This window comes from Lissotriton helveticus, chromosome 3_1 (genome assembly GCF_964261635.1).
Source record: "Lissotriton helveticus chromosome 3_1, aLisHel1.1, whole genome shotgun sequence".
NCBI lineage: Eukaryota > Metazoa > Chordata > Amphibia > Caudata > Salamandridae > Lissotriton > Lissotriton helveticus.
The window spans coordinates 1,684,981,080-1,684,998,401 of NC_136061.1; the positions used below are offsets into that span (position 1 = coordinate 1,684,981,080).

The 17,322-nt window shown below is 43.6% G+C and overlaps 1 protein-coding gene across 1 annotated transcript in view; it reads right to left on the reverse strand.

Annotated features, from left to right (window-relative positions):
- Positions 1-17,322, reverse strand: part of LOC144824297 (von Willebrand factor D and EGF domain-containing protein-like) — an 899,901-nt gene that overhangs the window by 700,738 nt on the left and 181,841 nt on the right. The window contains exons 2-3 of the mRNA XM_078683422.1: positions 12,134-12,223; positions 5,225-5,360 (exon numbers count right to left, since the gene is read on the reverse strand). Coding sequence (XP_078539548.1) covers positions 5,225-5,360; positions 12,134-12,223 — 226 coding nt within the window. The remainder of the gene's footprint in view (positions 1-5,224; positions 5,361-12,133; positions 12,224-17,322) is intronic.

The window sequence follows — 17,322 nt, forward strand, 5'->3', positions numbered from 1 at the left end:
TCACCCCCTGGGTAGCTTGGCACAAGCAAACAGACATATCCGAATGCAATATGTAAAGTATTTGGACTGAAAACACACAGTAACACAGTGATAACACAACAAATGGACACCACACCAGTTTAGAAAAATGACATATCTTTATCTAAACTCAACAAGACAAAAACAACAAAATTCCAACATACATGTGATAAGAATATATCTTTAAAAAGGTTTCAAGCAACTGGGTCCATAGAAAACTACGGATGTGTGATTTCTCAAATAGTACCTGAAGATGAGTCAAAATTCACAAGGCCAAACAGCTGCAGGCATGTGAAGCATCGAGAAACATAGAGATGTGTCAGTTCCTGAGACTATATGGAGACGAAGCAACAGTTCTACTGCACGCAGTAGAAGTGATGCATTGAATCCGTTCTGTAGGGGGAAGGGAAGCATCAACTTCAGTGATGCATTGAGATTCTTCTTGCACAGCAGTGCTGTGTTGGGAAAAACTGCTGTAAGAAGAGCAATGTGTTGATTTCTTCAGTTCATCTTATCTTCCAGGTCCCAACAACAGGAACAACCTCCATAGGCCCACAACTGAATTAGGCACCTCCTGGCAGGTTAGTCTCCCAGTAGCAGAGTTCAGAGGAGCTGGGTGGTGAAGTCTTTGTGTCCCTGAGACCTCAGAACAGGAGGCCAGCACCAACAGGCCCTTGGAGATCTTCTTCAAGCAGATTCAAAAAAAAGTTCCAGTCTTTGTCCTCTCCTTGGCAGAAACAGCAACTGCAGGCCAGCCCCACACTGCAAAGGGTCAGTACTCCTTCTCACAGCTTCAGCTCTTCTCCTTGGCAAAGGTTCCTCTTGAGTCTAGAAGTGATCTAAAGTTCTGGGGTTTAGAGTCTACTACTTATATCACATTTTGTCTTTGTTCTCTTTGTGCAAGGGTCTCTGAGCCCAGTCCAAACCAGTTCTGTCATCACTGGTGCAGTATGACAACAGGGGGTGGAGACAGCATTGTGCAATGCATACAGGCCCTATGCAGGTGCAAGGAAAAGTCCTCCCACTACTCTAAATATAGCCAATGTCTATTCACCTCAGCTCTGGGTCATCCAGGAAGGGGCAGGCTCACCTCAACCCCCTAGTTGCTGTCTACAGTGAATTTACACAGCATGGTTAAATAAGAAAATGCCTACTTTCTAAAAGTGACATTTCCAAACACACAATTTAAAAACCATCTCTACTAAAAGATGTGTTATTACATTAGGAGTTCAGAGAGTCTAAACTTTATGTCTCCATCTTGTCCCAATGGGAAGTTATACTTGTAAGTGGGATGCATCATCCCAAATGCAAAAATCGCAATTAAGGAATCTCTAAATTGAGATTCCTTAAATTGCGATTGCATTTAAGGAATCCCAAATTGAGATTCCTTAAATGCAATGCATCAAACAAAAAAAATAGCGATTTCGCGAATAGGAGTAGCCAATTACCATGAAGTTGAACTTCATGGTAATTTGCAAAAACATTGAAAAATGCACCAAAGTGCATTTTTCAAAGTTCCATTTTACACACACACATGCCCTTAGGGCCCTTAGGGCATGTGTGTGTGCAAGATGTACCCATATGCAGATTTCAGGGGTGCAACAGGGTGTCCTTTGGACACCCCTGCACCCTTGAAATTGCATTCTCAATTTGCCGTTCGCTAATTGCTAATCGCAAATTGAGAATGTCTTCCCATTCATTCCTATGGGCCTCTAGGCCCATAGGAATGAATGGGGAGTTATTCCTTAATTGCGATTCGCAATTTGTGAGTCACAATTAAGGAATTTTAAGAAATCGCTATTTTTAAAGCAAGTTCTTGATGCATGGCATTTTGCAATTCCTTATTAGCGAATCTTTATTTTTCGCTAATAAGGAATCGCAAAATGGATGCTTGATGCATCTGGGGTAATGTGTTCAAGCATTATTTTTTCCCATCTATCTGCTTTAATTATCTTCTGAAGCATCCATAGATAAGAATGCAGTTGTAGGAAGACATGCCTGGGAAAATGAAAGCAAATAGAGGTAGGAGTAAGAGTGAATTTTAAAGGTACTTAAGAAAAAAAATAATATGCCATATCAAATTATATTCCCTTGATTCGCATTACTAGTACGATCTATATCTCCTAAGAAAAACTGAACTGAAAAAAGACACAGTTTTCGAAATTTCTTCAAAGTCTTCTTGAGTGTGATACTAGCGCCAACCCCCTGATGAGACTCAGGCTCGATTAGAATGATATAAAAGTATTGGCCTATTTCACCTAGTTGAAAATGTAAAACAGGTTGCTTCAGATTTACTCACAATTAATGCAATGCAGCAGCGCAAGTAAAGTTGATGCACTGTGTTGCACTATTTTGAGAGAGGAAAACAGTGCCATATCTACTAAAATGTGCTGCTGTTTTGATTTCTCCTTGAGCTGGCACACTTTTGGCTGCCATGCTCCAACGCAGACACACTTGTGCCATAGTGTCAGCATTTTGTGAAGAATAGTTATTGCACTGGAAGAAGTCCTTTACATACATTAACTATTCTTTAAAGTATTTCTCACTTTTTATGTGTGCTCTAAAATGCAGAACACATAAAAAAGGGATATATGAGGAAAAATAAAAATATTTCATTGCGCCTGCCTCAAGGAGGCTGAGGATTTTGGAGAAGAAACCCTGTCTGCAGTTCTTTGCAGATAGAGATTTGCATCCAAATTCTTGGGTGACTGCATGGAAATTAACAAAAAGAATAGCATTCTGTCACATTGTAAATCTCATAACAACACTTTGCGTCAGGTTTGGATTAAAACAGTAACACAAACGCAATGCAAAGTGTTTGTAAATGTGGCCCATTATCTTTACGAGAATGTGTTAAAAATTGTGCTGTGTGTACCACTGTTTCAGGTTAGGTTTAAACTAGCATGGCATATGAAAATCCGGTCTTTACCATATTAGCCAAAAACCATCCCTGTTAGCTTCTTGCAAATTCATTTAGGGGCATATTTATCATCATATCACATAGCACAGTGCTGCAAGTCACCTCGCTGCACTGTGTAATAAGAAAAAGGGATGGAATGTGCCAAACTTAACATTGTACATCACATTCCTGCTGTTTCCCAGTGCTGGCGCACAATGTGCTACCTCGCAAACACAAGGAGATGATGGACGGAGCACAGAAACTTTTCAGACACTCACTCCCAGTCACAGATCTGGGTTGAATCCATCATCGTTCTTTAGCTCACTTTGCCACCCCAGTTTAGACACAGCTATATGCAGTTCAGTCTTGACCCTGTGACTCATGGGAACAGTCCAACACGAACTGCCAAGCCATGTCTTCCCAGGACCGGAAACATGCATCCTGAGACTGGTTTCGGGCTAACAGCCATCATCGGCCAGGCTAGCTTGAAGCCAGTGGCAAAGTGAGCAAGGGACCCACATCTGGGCATACCCTGCCAATTTAGGGCAAACAAAACAAACACAAGGAGATGATGGACGGAGTGCTGAAAGTTTTCAGACACTCACCCCCAGTCACAGATCTGGGTTGAATCCATCATCGTTCTTTAGCTCAGTTACCCACCCCAGTTTAGACACAGCTATATGCTAATCAGTCTTGACCCTGTGCCTCATGGGAACAGTCCAGCCCGAACTGCCATGTCTTCCCTAGACTACAAAAATGTGCTGCCTAGTGCCAACACAGGCACCCTTGCACAATGGTGCAAGGGTTCCTGCTTTGTTAGTTAGTGTGCAAGGAAGGGCACCTCCCCTTCACAAAACAGTCCCCTGAGGCATTGTCCTTTTTCTATATGTGCTGCAGAATGATAAGAAATAACATATTTCTCGTCATTACGCCTCACCTGCAGAGGTGTAACAGTTTTGGAGCATTCCCAGGTCTACCACTTATGGTAAATCTGGGAATGCGTCAAAATCCATGGGTTTTGGATGGGAACATCCACGCACCACCTATGGAATGCCTCCATGGGGCCAAGTGATGCAACACAACCATTTGCGCTGTGTTTCCTTGCAAGGTGGCCCTGGGTGGTTTGATAAATCGCATATCAAGGGTTCGCGTAGCTTTTGCACCTCATTGCATGGTGCATAAGTGAAGCAACCCTTGATAAATATGGCCATTAGCACTTACCAAACAAACTATAAGAGGCAGTACATTTTACAGTTTTTTTACTTATAGTTTGAGAACATATATGCTGATTCATATTTTGATTTTAATCATTCCTTCAGCTTTGTATTCCATGAAGTCCATATTAGTCGTTGTCAGGGGTCTTCAAACTGAGGGGGGGCTCTGAAGAGGGCCTCAAATGATGTCTGTAGGGTGGGGGTGCAGAGCAAAAATAAGCATTATGCTGATAAGAGTGCTTTGTTTTCATCAGAAAAAAATGAGCGACAGTAAGCAGCTCTGTAATGGGCTTTCACTAACATCTTTTGTCATTTAAGAAGGTGTCAAAAGGGAAGGGACTCCAGGTATTCTTCAAAACATCCACCCCATTTCCGCTTTTCTAATAATCACACTGCGGCTATGTTTACATGTTAGTAAGGCCTGCCTGATCAGTATAGTATGTTTGGCAATCATGTATTTGTTTGCATTTTTAACCCCTTGCGTGCTCATGACAGCTCCACGCATGAGCCACGGGCGACGTTTGCTCATGATAGCATGGAGCGTAATTCTGCTGCCGCTCCTCTCACGCAGCACTAATTCCCCGCCTTTGCGGGCTAATAAATGAGCGGGCGTGGTCATGACGGAACCACGCCATCATGAGCACACGCCGCCTGTGACTCATGACGGCATGGAGCCGTCATGAGCACCGAAGCCCCGCGCTCACCCACTAGCCGCCCCGCGCCGCGGCAGAATTCGCGGCGCAGGGAAGGGGTTAAAACGGTAACTTAACTTAACTGCAATGTTTACATTAGTCTAGACATATTTAAACATTGCAAATTTAATAGAATAATTGTGATAATTTTTGTGGGGGGTTCCGGGGATTGTTTTTCCAGTGGGGGGGTGAGGGGGGCAGCATTAAATGGCTTGAAGACCACTGGCAGATGCATTTCAGCAAATATATGGGACACATTTCTAAACGATTCGTGCACTTGTCTTAACATGTTATGTTGTCATTGTGTGAAGTACTTGCAAATTTACATCATGTTGGGGCACATGAATCATGTGAAGCACCCTTCATTTCGAAATGTAATCTACTTTACCATGGCATATTACCTGACTCGATGATGCTTATTTTTAAGGTAACTTTGCATACGTCGGTTTCACTTCGGCATGATATAGGAACTGTGCTAATAATGGTCAGGACATGCTCTTTTCCATCCTCTGCGATATGAAGTGTTTCTGGAATAAACTATAATAAAATGACATCACACTCTCAGCCTGACATATAGTAAACATAATTTACTGAAACATTCTGCATTTGTTACTTTAATATTATTAACATTTTGACAGTCTTGAAAACAAATGTTCTCTCTAGCGACACTTATTTGCTGCCACTTAACGATTTGCAGTGTTTCTGTGTGACTAAAAGATTTGCAGTGAATACGGCACCGCAAGTCTCCTTTGCGTCAGGGAGCTCACCATTCATCCTTTAATGGAGGTCCCGCCAAAATGTATGTAGCAAGGTACTCTCAAAGTCAGCAGCCACCCTCCCAGCGGCCCTCGTGCCTGCGTTCATAAGGCAGCAGGTGATGTTGTTGCTCTGTCGGGGTGCGCAGTGCACTCTGCCCTTAAGTCACACGTTGACTGCACAGCTGTGGCTGCATGTCAGGAACTGTGAAGGTGGAGGGTACTAACCCTAGCCCAGTGTCTTTGCCTGTGTATGGTTTTTTATGTTATACCTCTGAGGTTAAATACGTATTTTTATTAAATATAGCCTTTTAATCCCACAGTGCAATCTAGAACAATTAAACATACACCTTGTTCCATTTAAAAAACTGCCTAAAATGTGCTTTGGATGGAAAATTAGAAGTTCTTTTTTAATTTGAAACATTCTTCGTGTAGTAGCATAGTTCTGTCAATGATTATTCCATGGACCTATTAAAATGCAAAGGGGCAGATTTACAAGAAAGTAACGCATCTATACAGATGCTTTACCTTCCCTGCTCCACCCTGAGAAACCTTTGCACCACCATGGATGCGCCGTATTTTCAATACGGAGCACCAAGGTGCCAGGATTGGTGCAAAAGTCACGCATTGCTGAAGTCATGTCACATAAAACAAGATGCCAGTACTGTGCGATTTTTTCAATTTTTAGTTAAAGAGCTACTAATTGCTCTCCCGACAATGACCACTCTTTCAGTCCAACCAGTTTATAAACACAGTTCTTTAGTTTTTATTTATTTTGAGCTGTTTTTTTGGGGATTTATTTAGAACAAAATATGTATTTTGCAGTGTTTATTCTGCAATATTTTTCGACTACATCAATGTACTTAATACAGAAGAGGAACAGTTAATTCAACACAAAACATGATAAATCAATTGATTGAACAGGAATTTTTAACAATTAACACAACACATAGACGCTGGACAACATTAAACACTCATAGATATCTAAAGGAGGTTGGGGCGGTGGGGGTTGGTGGTATTTCTCTCAAACTGTTTGTAATGGCACAGTAGATTTCAACTTAATTGAGTTTACAATTTGACTTGTTTAAACTCAGATCATAATTAAATCTAGCTGGATAATTGCTTTCATTAAACACAGTATAAAACAATCCAAGTTAGGCCACCTAACCACAAGCGCCTCGATAGGTCGACGCGTTTCGAATCCTACAGCTTTACTTAGGATTCTCTTCAGGACCAAAACAAAATCAATCTGTGGGAAAAAATATAAAAAGCAAACTGTCAGTGGACAGAGAGACTCTCAACTCGCATTCAGCATCCAAGACACACTCAATAGGTTACCTGTCAGTGAGTTGGTTGGGGTACGATGATAAGCTGCAAAGTCAAAGAACATTTGTAATCAAAAACTCTGTTTAGTGTTGGGTAGCCAACACATCATATAATGCAAATCCAGTGTACTCACTATAGTGTGATAACATCAAACACCTCGTGAGGGCTTCCAAACTGGCGAGGGATCCATTCCTTATATTATTTAACCTCGATTCAGGTTCTGATCTTTAAGTTTGATCTAGAAAGTAGAGAGAAAACAAACCACTCTCAGTGCATAATTCGGAACTGCCCTAGCGGTGCTGCGGGCGGCAGCATTGTTGCACCGCATTGTGACTTAATAGATGAATTTTCGCTCTGCCCGACGAGCCTGACTTCCTAGCTGAGCGGGGATCTGTTTACCGGAAAAGCGGCTCCAGCACGAGTTGCAGAGGCCGCTACCCTGAATTCTGGGGGGTTTTTTTTAATTACCTTAGGTCGTTCGTTTCGTTCCTCCACTGGGTCGCGGTCGGTAATACACGCGATGGTGGATTTCACGGAGTGTTGGTGTTTTGAAGTCGGACTGATTTCCGGGTTCCTGCTCTATGAATCATGGGAGTTGTAGTTTAAGTGGTATGACTCATGGGAATTGTGGTTTTGCTAAACCTTTAGGGCGAGCGCCGCTAAGAATTAGCGAACAGGGAAGGGGGCAGGGTTGGATGCCAGCGAGTATTTGTTAAATTCATCAGAGATTTGATTCACTATATTGGTGGAGTGCCAATTGCAGATGTTACCTTACAGGCTATAAAGTTCCGACATTTCATTCAGACCTTGTGTGGTCGTGTTAAATTTCAGGATTAACATGGCCTCTCTTTGGCGTAGTTTGGCCTCTACATCTCCGCCTCTTGGGTCATAGTCAATTTTGGATATTATGGTCCATTTTAGGTCTTGTTCCCCATGTTGCTCATCGAGCCAATGTTGGACCAATGGGGCGGTCACCACTCTTTTCTTTATCCGAGACTTATGTTGAGACATCCTTTGTCTAGTCTCTTGCGTTGTCTTCCCTATGTACAATTTGTCGCAGGGACATAGGATCCCGTACACAACATTCTTGGATTTGCAGTTCGTGAACTGTTCGTGCTTCCAGGATATTCCTGCATGTTGGAACAGATCCCCTTCTATGGTAGTTGAACAACAGAGGCACGTGCCACATTTATGGTGGCCAGTGATGGGTGGAAGGTTCACGTATTCCCGAACTGTCAATGGCTTTTGTTTGGGTATTGCTGCTCTCACAATGTAATTGGCGATGCTCTTGTCCTTTTTATATGCGAAAAGGGGGCTTTCTGTGAATTGACTGTTGAGGTCTTTGAGCAAATGCCAATTTTGATGGATCAGTTTTTTAAGCATATTTGATGATGGGCAATATGTCGAAACACAGACCACACGTTGTTGTTGATGTTTTTTTCTTCTCTCGAGTAGATCCTCTCGTGGCGTTTGGTGGACGCCACGAGAGGATCTACTCGAGAGAAGAAAAAAACATCAACAACAACGTGTGGTCTGTGTTTCGACATATTGCCCATCATCAAATATGCTTAAAAAACTGATCCATCAAAATTGGCATTTGCTCAAAGACCTCAACAGTCAATTCACAGAAAGCCCCCTTTTCGCATATAAAAAGGACAAGAGCATCGCCAATTACATTGTGAGAGCAGCAATACCCAAACAAAAGCCATTGACAGTTCGGGAATACGTGAACCTTCCACCCATCACTGGCCACCATAAATGTGGCACGTGCCTCTGTTGTTCAACTACCATAGAAGGGGATCTGTTCCAACATGCAGGAATATCCTGGAAGCACGAACAGTTCACGAACTGCAAATCCAAGAATGTTGTGTACGGGATCCTATGTCCCTGCGACAAATTGTACATAGGGAAGACAACGCAAGAGACTAGACAAAGGATGTCTCAACATAAGTCTCGGATAAAGAAAAGAGTGGTGACCGCCCCATTGGTCCAACATTGGCTCGATGAGCAACATGGGGAACAAGACCTAAAATGGACCATAATATCCAAAATTGACTATGACCCAAGAGGCGGAGATGTAGAGGCCAAACTACGCCAAAGAGAGGCCATGTTAATCCTGAAATTTAACACGACCACACAAGGTCTGAATGAAATGTCGGAACTTTATAGCCTGTAAGGTAACATCTGCAATTGGCACTCCACCAATATAGTGAATCAAATCTCTGATGAATTTAACAAATACTCGCTGGCATCCAACCCTGCCCCCTTCCCTGTTCGCTAATTCTTAGCGGCGCTCGCCCTAAAGGTTTAGCAAAACCACAATTCCCATGAGTCATACCACTTAAACTACAACTCCCATGATTCATAGAGCAGGAACCCGGAAATCAGTCCGACTTCAAAACACCAACACTCCGTGAAATCCACCATCGCGTGTATTACCGACCGCGACCCAGTGGAGGAACGAAACGAACGACCTAAGGTAATTAAAAAAAAACCCCCAGAATTCAGGGTAGCGGCCTCTGCAACTCGTGCTGGAGCCGCTTTTCCGGTAAACAGATCCCCGCTCAGCTAGGAAGTCAGGCTCGTCGGGCAGAGCGAAAATTCATCTATTAAGTCACAATGCGGTGCAACAATGCTGCCGCCCGCAGCACCGCTAGGGCAGTTCCGAATTATGCACTGAGAGTGGTTTGTTTTCTCTCTACTTTCTAGATCAAACTTAAAGATCAGAACCTGAATCGAGGTTAAATAATATAAGGAATGGATCCCTCGCCAGTTTGGAAGCCCTCACGAGGTGTTTGATGTTATCACACTATAGTGAGTACACTGGATTTGCATTATATGATGTGTTGGCTACCCAACACTAAACAGAGTTTTTGATTACAAATGTTCTTTGACTTTGCAGCTTATCATCGTACCCCAACCAACTCACTGACAGGTAACCTATTGAGTGTGTCTTGGATGCTGAATGCGAGTTGAGAGTCTCTCTGTCCACTGACAGTTTGCTTTTTATATTTTTTCCCACAGATTGATTTTGTTTTGGTCCTGAAGAGAATCCTAAGTAAAGCTGTAGGATTCGAAACGCGTCGACCTATCGAGGCGCTTGTGGTTAGGTGGCCTAACTTGGATTGTTTTATACTGTGTTTAATGAAAGCAATTATCCAGCTAGATTTAATTATGATCTGAGTTTAAACAAGTCAAATTGTAAACTCAATTAAGTTGAAATCTACTGTGCCATTACAAACAGTTTGAGAGAAATACCACCAACCCCCACCGCCCCAACCTCCTTTAGATATCTATGAGTGTTTAATGTTGTCCAGCGTCTATGTGTTGTGTTAATTGTTAAAAATTCCTGTTCAATCAATTGATTTATCATGTTTTGTGTTGAATTAACTGTTCCTCTTCTGTATTAAGTACATTGATGTAGTCGAAAAATATTGCAGAATAAACACTGCAAAATACATATTTTGTTCTAAATAAATCCCCAAAAAAACAGCTCAAAATAAATAAAAACTAAAGAACTGTGTTTATAAACTGGTTGGACTGAAAGAGTGGTCATTGTCGGGAGAGCAATTAGTAGCTCTTTAACTAAAAATTGAAAAAATCGCACAGTACTGGCATCTTGTTTTGTTTGCTACTAAAATTGGCGCAGCCTTACTGTGCCACACGCCAGACCCGGTCTGTTTCATTATTTATGAAGTCATGTCACAAGCACAACACAACTCCAGCAATCCATGGGGAGGCCTATCCTCATTGTACTGCGTCACTCCTTATGCCAGCTCCAAGCAGGCGTAAGGTTTTGACGCAGTGGCATTCTAGAAGTGGCGCAGTGAAATCTTGTAGATTTCACTGTGTCACTTCTAGGAGGCTTTTATGCTTGGGAATGCCCACCCTGCATACATTATAACTGACGCAGGTATAATGTGTAAGAGGGCATTACAACATGACGCATCTCCCTAGATGCATCACATAGTAAATGGGCCGCATTTTTTTCCGCATCCGCTGTGTCACAAAAAGTGACGCACCAGCGGCACAAACATGACTCAAGGGGCTTGTATATCTACCCCAAAGTATTTTTGAATTTGTCTCCTGAAACTTGTTGGACACGAACCGGATCACTTTTGGCTCACGCATTGCAAACTAGATTATCATTTTGTTAACCATTTGATGCGTTAAAACCTGCAAGGGATCCATGCCATACTTTTTAATTGTATGTGAACAGGATACGCCTTTTTCTCTCATATCTCCAAGACGGCAATGCGTAATTTGTAAATCACATATTGAAAATAACCTTGCTGGTGTGCACACATGCATCGTCTGTGAAGTAACAACTGAAAAAAATACTGCGAGGACAGCCACCTTTTAACTTGAAAGATTGTGAGACTGAAGAAATAGAAGTGCCCGAAAACGAATATTGTAAATTAATTTCGGGTACCAGTAAGATTAAGATCAACATGCCTAAATACATACTTTTGAACATTATTGATATCACAACACAAAATTGCTTTCCATTTAATATATCATGTTTGTGAAGTCATTGTTAAGTTCACCACATATGTAGCTTACAGAATGACTAACAAGACGAGAAGCTTTAAGAGAAAGATGATTCCTTTTCTCACCTCAACGCTTTAGTAACGCAAATATAGGGGATCGATTTAAATAAAAACAGAAAAGGTAAAAGTCAAGTAGAGAATGAACCATAATGTAGGGATGCATGATTATATCAAATGGAAAATAATGCTAAATCCATAAATATTGATACATACTCATGAATCAAAAAAGATTCTAGAATTTAGAAACGTATGTTGCCAATAGATTCCAGTTTTAAAATTGTTTATTTTACAATCATAGACATTCTACTTTCATTTTGTTAACAATCGCCAGATATTATTATGTTTACAATTGGAGATGTATTGGGTTTTATGTCATCCAAAGGCTATCCCCCTTCAGATGTATTTTGGTTATATTTAGTATTTGCTCAATATTATGTGAGCAGAATAGTAGTGTTTTCGTGGCTTTTTTCATTTTGGAGTAATATGAAAACAACTAGAAAAGGAATACCCGAGTGCATAGTAGAATAAAAATAAAATGAGTCTTTTTGCTATGCGAGATGTGCTGAAATGTAAGTTGAGGTTTCCTTTGAACAATATTGATTCGAAATAGTCTTCCCCACTACATTATTCGTATTTTAACTTTTCAGGAAATACATTTTATAGACATCTTAATATTTACCCTAATTCCAACATAGAAACCTTCACCTTCCTTGGAAATCGACTTCTGATGAGGAGCATTTCTATGGAAAACTGTTACACTGCAAAAGACCTAGAAAACAAGAAAATTATTATAATTTCATTTAAAAGGTTCATTATTTTTCATTCATACTTGCCACATTCAAGTTATGAAACACATACGATCTCCACGCGAAATATTCAGTGTCTTTATTAGTGTGTTTATTGATGGCATATCTAGTCCTATAAAGGTATCCTTTGTGCTAATACTGAAAAATGTTAAAAAAAAAAAAAGAACATTGTGCTTATGTTTCAAAATGTTCCAAGTCAATGGGTCTGAATCATAAAGGAAAACTTACATTTTGATGTAAATTTACAATTGTTGTCAATTTGCAAAGTAGTATCTTCACTGCTGTGGAGTCTACGCCCTAATGGCGGAGACACTGCACATAAAAAGATAGGCAGTCGTAATGATATCACTTGTATAATTGCTTAGTGAATTGCAAAAGAACTAAACTTACAGAAGAGTTTAAGTTTAGCTTTCTGAATCAAGCCCAATAATTATAGCTGCCACGGTACATCAAAACTAGCTAATGAAGAAAATTGAAAAAAGTTTACATACTTGTTGGAAATTACTTTCTTTTGCATGAAATTCCCCCAGATTTTTACTTTTATGCTGAATCTGTTTTTGTTGGCCATTGGACTCTGCACACTTTACCCCTGCTAACAAGTATACACCTGATTCCCATATTTAATTTGCTGGGAAATCCCTAGTATATGGTATTTCATTTACGAAGGGCCTTAAATTAAATGCTGCTAATAGGCTGCAACACTCATTGCGCTCATGGACATCCTTTAGAAGTCACCAGCGGTCATAGCTGCGGGCCCTAGCTTGCTCCTTGCAACCCAGTCTCTGCTCCTGCAACCCCTGGACTCAGAGGTGGCATAATTAGTGCCAAAACACAGGGGCTGCTCCATATTCCGCATTTCCAGCACATTTTACTTTGCACTAATAGTCAATATTATTATATTGTCACTTTTAGTATAAATAAAAATGAAGCAAACTTAGCTGGAATTAGACATTTGGTGGCAGCTGTGTCAACTATTAAAAATATATGTTGTGTGTATGTTTGCAGGTGAGAGTGTGTTTATGTTAGGTAAGAGCGTAAACGGAAACAAATATTCTGATTGTGTCAAGAATATTGGGATGCCAAAAATATAATTACCAGGAATAACGAATGTAAAAATATTGTTTAAAGTGTTGTTTTTTAATATTCTGATGAAAAATGTTGCTTTAGAGAATATAGGGGTATATTCACAAGAAGGTGTGATAACTACCGCAAGAGTAGCATAACACAACATTCAACATAGCATCCCATTGCGGGAAAATAACCCAGTGCAAACATGGAATTCACAATAAGGCGGTAGCATGCGATAGACAACAGTTAACACGGCAAATATCTGCTTGAACATCAATGCCATGCCGCTAAAATGCGATGAGGCCAAACGCGAGACAGAAAGTAACTTAAAACAGCCAAAGCTCTGCAAATCCCACGCGTCTGGTGGGACAATGCACCATAAAAACTACAGAAAAAATACACCAGAAACAAGCCAAAGCACGTAGCAACATGGATTCACCCTGACCCAGCGCAGATGCCAACTCAAACCCCATAACCCCCACAGACTACCAGCAAGGAACAATGGGGTAAGGGCAGGCCAAGGAGAAGAGGGAGAGGATGACGGGCTGCAGACCGCAGGAAAACAAGACCAGTGTCACAGAGGTGACAGAACACTACCAGCAACTGACCCACTAGCAGACAACCTAGATTGCAGTCGGAGTGCCGAGGAGGCCAACCTAGTAGGCCAATAGGTGCCGGCAAGACGTGACTACCTAAACCAGGCACCAACCCGCTGCCAACAGGAAGGCAGCAACGGTGACAGGAGGTGGCAGTCCAGCACCCCCGGAGGAGTCGGAGAAAACCCAGGCCACAGTCATCAGTGTGGAGACGGTGCAAGGAGTAGGGAGTACGGACACAGTTCGAGAGGACCTGACACAACATCAACAGGGAGTGCTACGGACAGGGACTGGGTGGACAGGGGAGATGGGCACAATTGCATACATGCACAATGAGGCGTAGCACACTGCACACCCACAAACACCCAGGATCATGCCCCAAATCCCCTTGGCACACCACAGCACACACAGATAGCACGAACAGCACACCCACATTGATGACAACGTGAAACAATGCGCATAGCCGACCACGCAGAACAGAGGACACAACGGGCTCCGCACAGCACATAACCAAACCCAGGGGCGCACAAATAGCAGTCACACACCCATGTTGGCTGTGCGTACGACAACCCTGGCAACTGCCATTACGAATTGAGTGGGTGACGACAAAGCTACATGTCCAAGCTCCAACCCACTGCTTGCGGTGACATGTCTGCATCCGATGTACACAGCACAATGTAATGTCGTAGGGCCCAGGGCCCACATGTTTACTACACAACTACAGGGACACACGGATATATCATGTTGAACTGGCTACGGGCACATGAGCCTGGCCTCTTTATTGGCAGGGCCACATGTACAGTGACGCCTGTGCTGGATGTGTGTGAGGTGAGTGTAAGCCATTCCACACGGAATGCCTGGTGTTGGCAAACACTTGAACACTTGAACATTGGACACCAGAGCAACGGAAACAGAAAACACATGCAATACAGAGTCAACTGCTGAGCATCATACAGTGAGCTGGAGAAAGTCCAGATGACAGCCAACATGCAAACAGTAGTGTCCGTGAGTTGCAGTGCACTGGTGTTGGACACTGGAGATGAGCGTGTTCATGTGAAGAAAAAGTCTCGGATTGTGTGCCTTTGATATATTATGTAGTAAATGTAGTATACTTGTAAAGCGCACAGCTGCCCCAGCAACGGGGCGTCCCGGCGCTGTATAACTCTGGGGAACCCGTCCTGGCTTTCCCTGTGGGATGGTCCCTTGCTGGGAGTCCCTAAGGTGGAGCCAGGCATCCCCGGAATTGGTGGGGCCGTTGTGGAGATTAGGCAAGCTAATGCCCAGAGTTGCCGAGTGGAACCCCTGATTAGAGTAAGCACCGAAGCGAGAATTATCAAGTCCGCTGACCAAGATCCACGACCCTGCCGCGTCGGGAATTGAACCCTGGTCCCAGGCTGACTTCTGCTCTCGGGCCTGCCGCCTCTAACCAGTGAGCCACACTACTCCACTATTGCTACTGATGCAGATGCAGTGGTGTGTTTGAGACCTGCATCATCTTGCCCATCAATGTCTCAGGGCCCCCACACTATTTGAGGTGACATACCTGCGCAACTGTAACACAGCCCTAAACACAATCAGCAACGGGCAATGGCCTGTGGTGCACTGAGTCACTGACACCTGGCGTGCTGAGCAGGATATCAGGCCGATGATGGCATCCACGACAGATCTGAGCAACACCGTAAGTCTGTCAGGGCCATTGTTTCGATGTTGGAAGACGGTGCTTGGAGGTGGTCCTTGCATGGTGGCGTGTGCCACCTGCGGTGATGTGATGTCCCAGCTGGCCTGGACTCGCTTTGGTGTGTGAGCCCTGGTGGGACGCATTTTGGCCTGGAGGCTGCGTACAGCGCAAGACCACTGTGAAATGGCATGGTTAACCCCAAGTCCTACACTTCAGGTGCCATCCAATGTCCCAGGAGAAGGGGTCCCGGACCTGACCAGTACGGAGTTAGTGGCCCGGATGCACAGTGGCCGGCACAGGCACCCAGCCGCGGGATGGTGACTTGCGGTGCAGTTAGATGGGCCATGCAACCTGAGCGGGTTATCATCAATGTCCAAGGTGTATGTTTCAGAGTGTTTCGGGTGACAGTGGAAGGTGTCCTTCAGGGCCAGACGCCAAAATATTTGAGTTTATCAAGAAGCAGCAAATGGAGGAGTGGAATACGACAGTCTCATTGACACCGCCAATCTAGTATCAGGTGGCACGAGGATGAAAACTGCCCCCTAGACCATTGGCTCAGACACTACCATAGTTTGACCAGAGATTGTCCATGAATGTTGGGGAACAGACTTAGTTGCACCTGGGATGAGTGGGGATGCAGTCTGCGATGATGCCGGTACACTGATATGAACTCCGCCATTGCTGAATCATGACTCTGTAACCTACTTGACCGCAGTGTAGGCCAGAGGCAGCAGTCAGCAGTGGCACGAGGGCAGTTGTCGGTAGTGTACAAACACCTCCATAATGATGATCCTTTTCTCTTCACCAAGATGCAAGGCGTAATCCACTTACGCCTCTCTTTGCATCCAATGAAGTGTTATCTGCCTTTACATACTCCATGTTCAGTTCAAAATTTGTGGCCTATTCAAGCGCAGACTAGGCCTTAAGCAGTGTAGGCCGGAGGGAGCGGTCATCACGGGCCATTTACCGAGTGTCCCCGGCATAGGTTTGTCACCCCACCGGCCTGCGTGGTTCAGTGGTTCCACGCGGAATGCCTGGTGCTGGCAAACACTTGAACATTAGACATCAGTGCAACGGAAACAGAAAACACATGCAATACAGAGTCAACTGCTGAGCACCATACAGTGAGCAGGAGAAAGTCCAGATGACAGCCAACATGCAAACAGTAGTGTTTGAGGTGACATACCTGCGCAACTGCTACACAGCCCAAAGCACAATCAGCAACGGGCAATGGCCTGCGGTGCACTGAGTCACTGACACCTGGAGTGCTGAGCAGGGTATCAGGCGATAATGGCTTCCACGACAGATCTGAGCAACACCGTAAGTCTGTCAGGGCCATCGTTTCGATGCTGGAAGATGGTGCTTGGAGGTGTTCCTTGCATGGTGGTGTGTGCCACCTGCGGTGATGCGATGTCCCAGCTGGCCTTGACTCGCTTTGGTATGTGAGCCCTGGTGGGACGCATTTTGGCCTGGAGGCTGCGTACAGCGCAAGACCACTGGGAAATGGCATGGTTAACCCCAAGGCCTACACTTCAGGTGCCATCCAATGTCCCAGGAGAAGGGGTCCCAGACCTGACCAGTACTGAGTTAGTGGCCAAGATGCACAGTGACCGGAACAGACACCCAGCCGCGGGATGGTGACTTGCGGTGTAGTTAGATGGGCCATGCGACCTGAGCGGGTTACCATCAATGTCCGAGGTGTATGTTTCAGAGTGTTTCG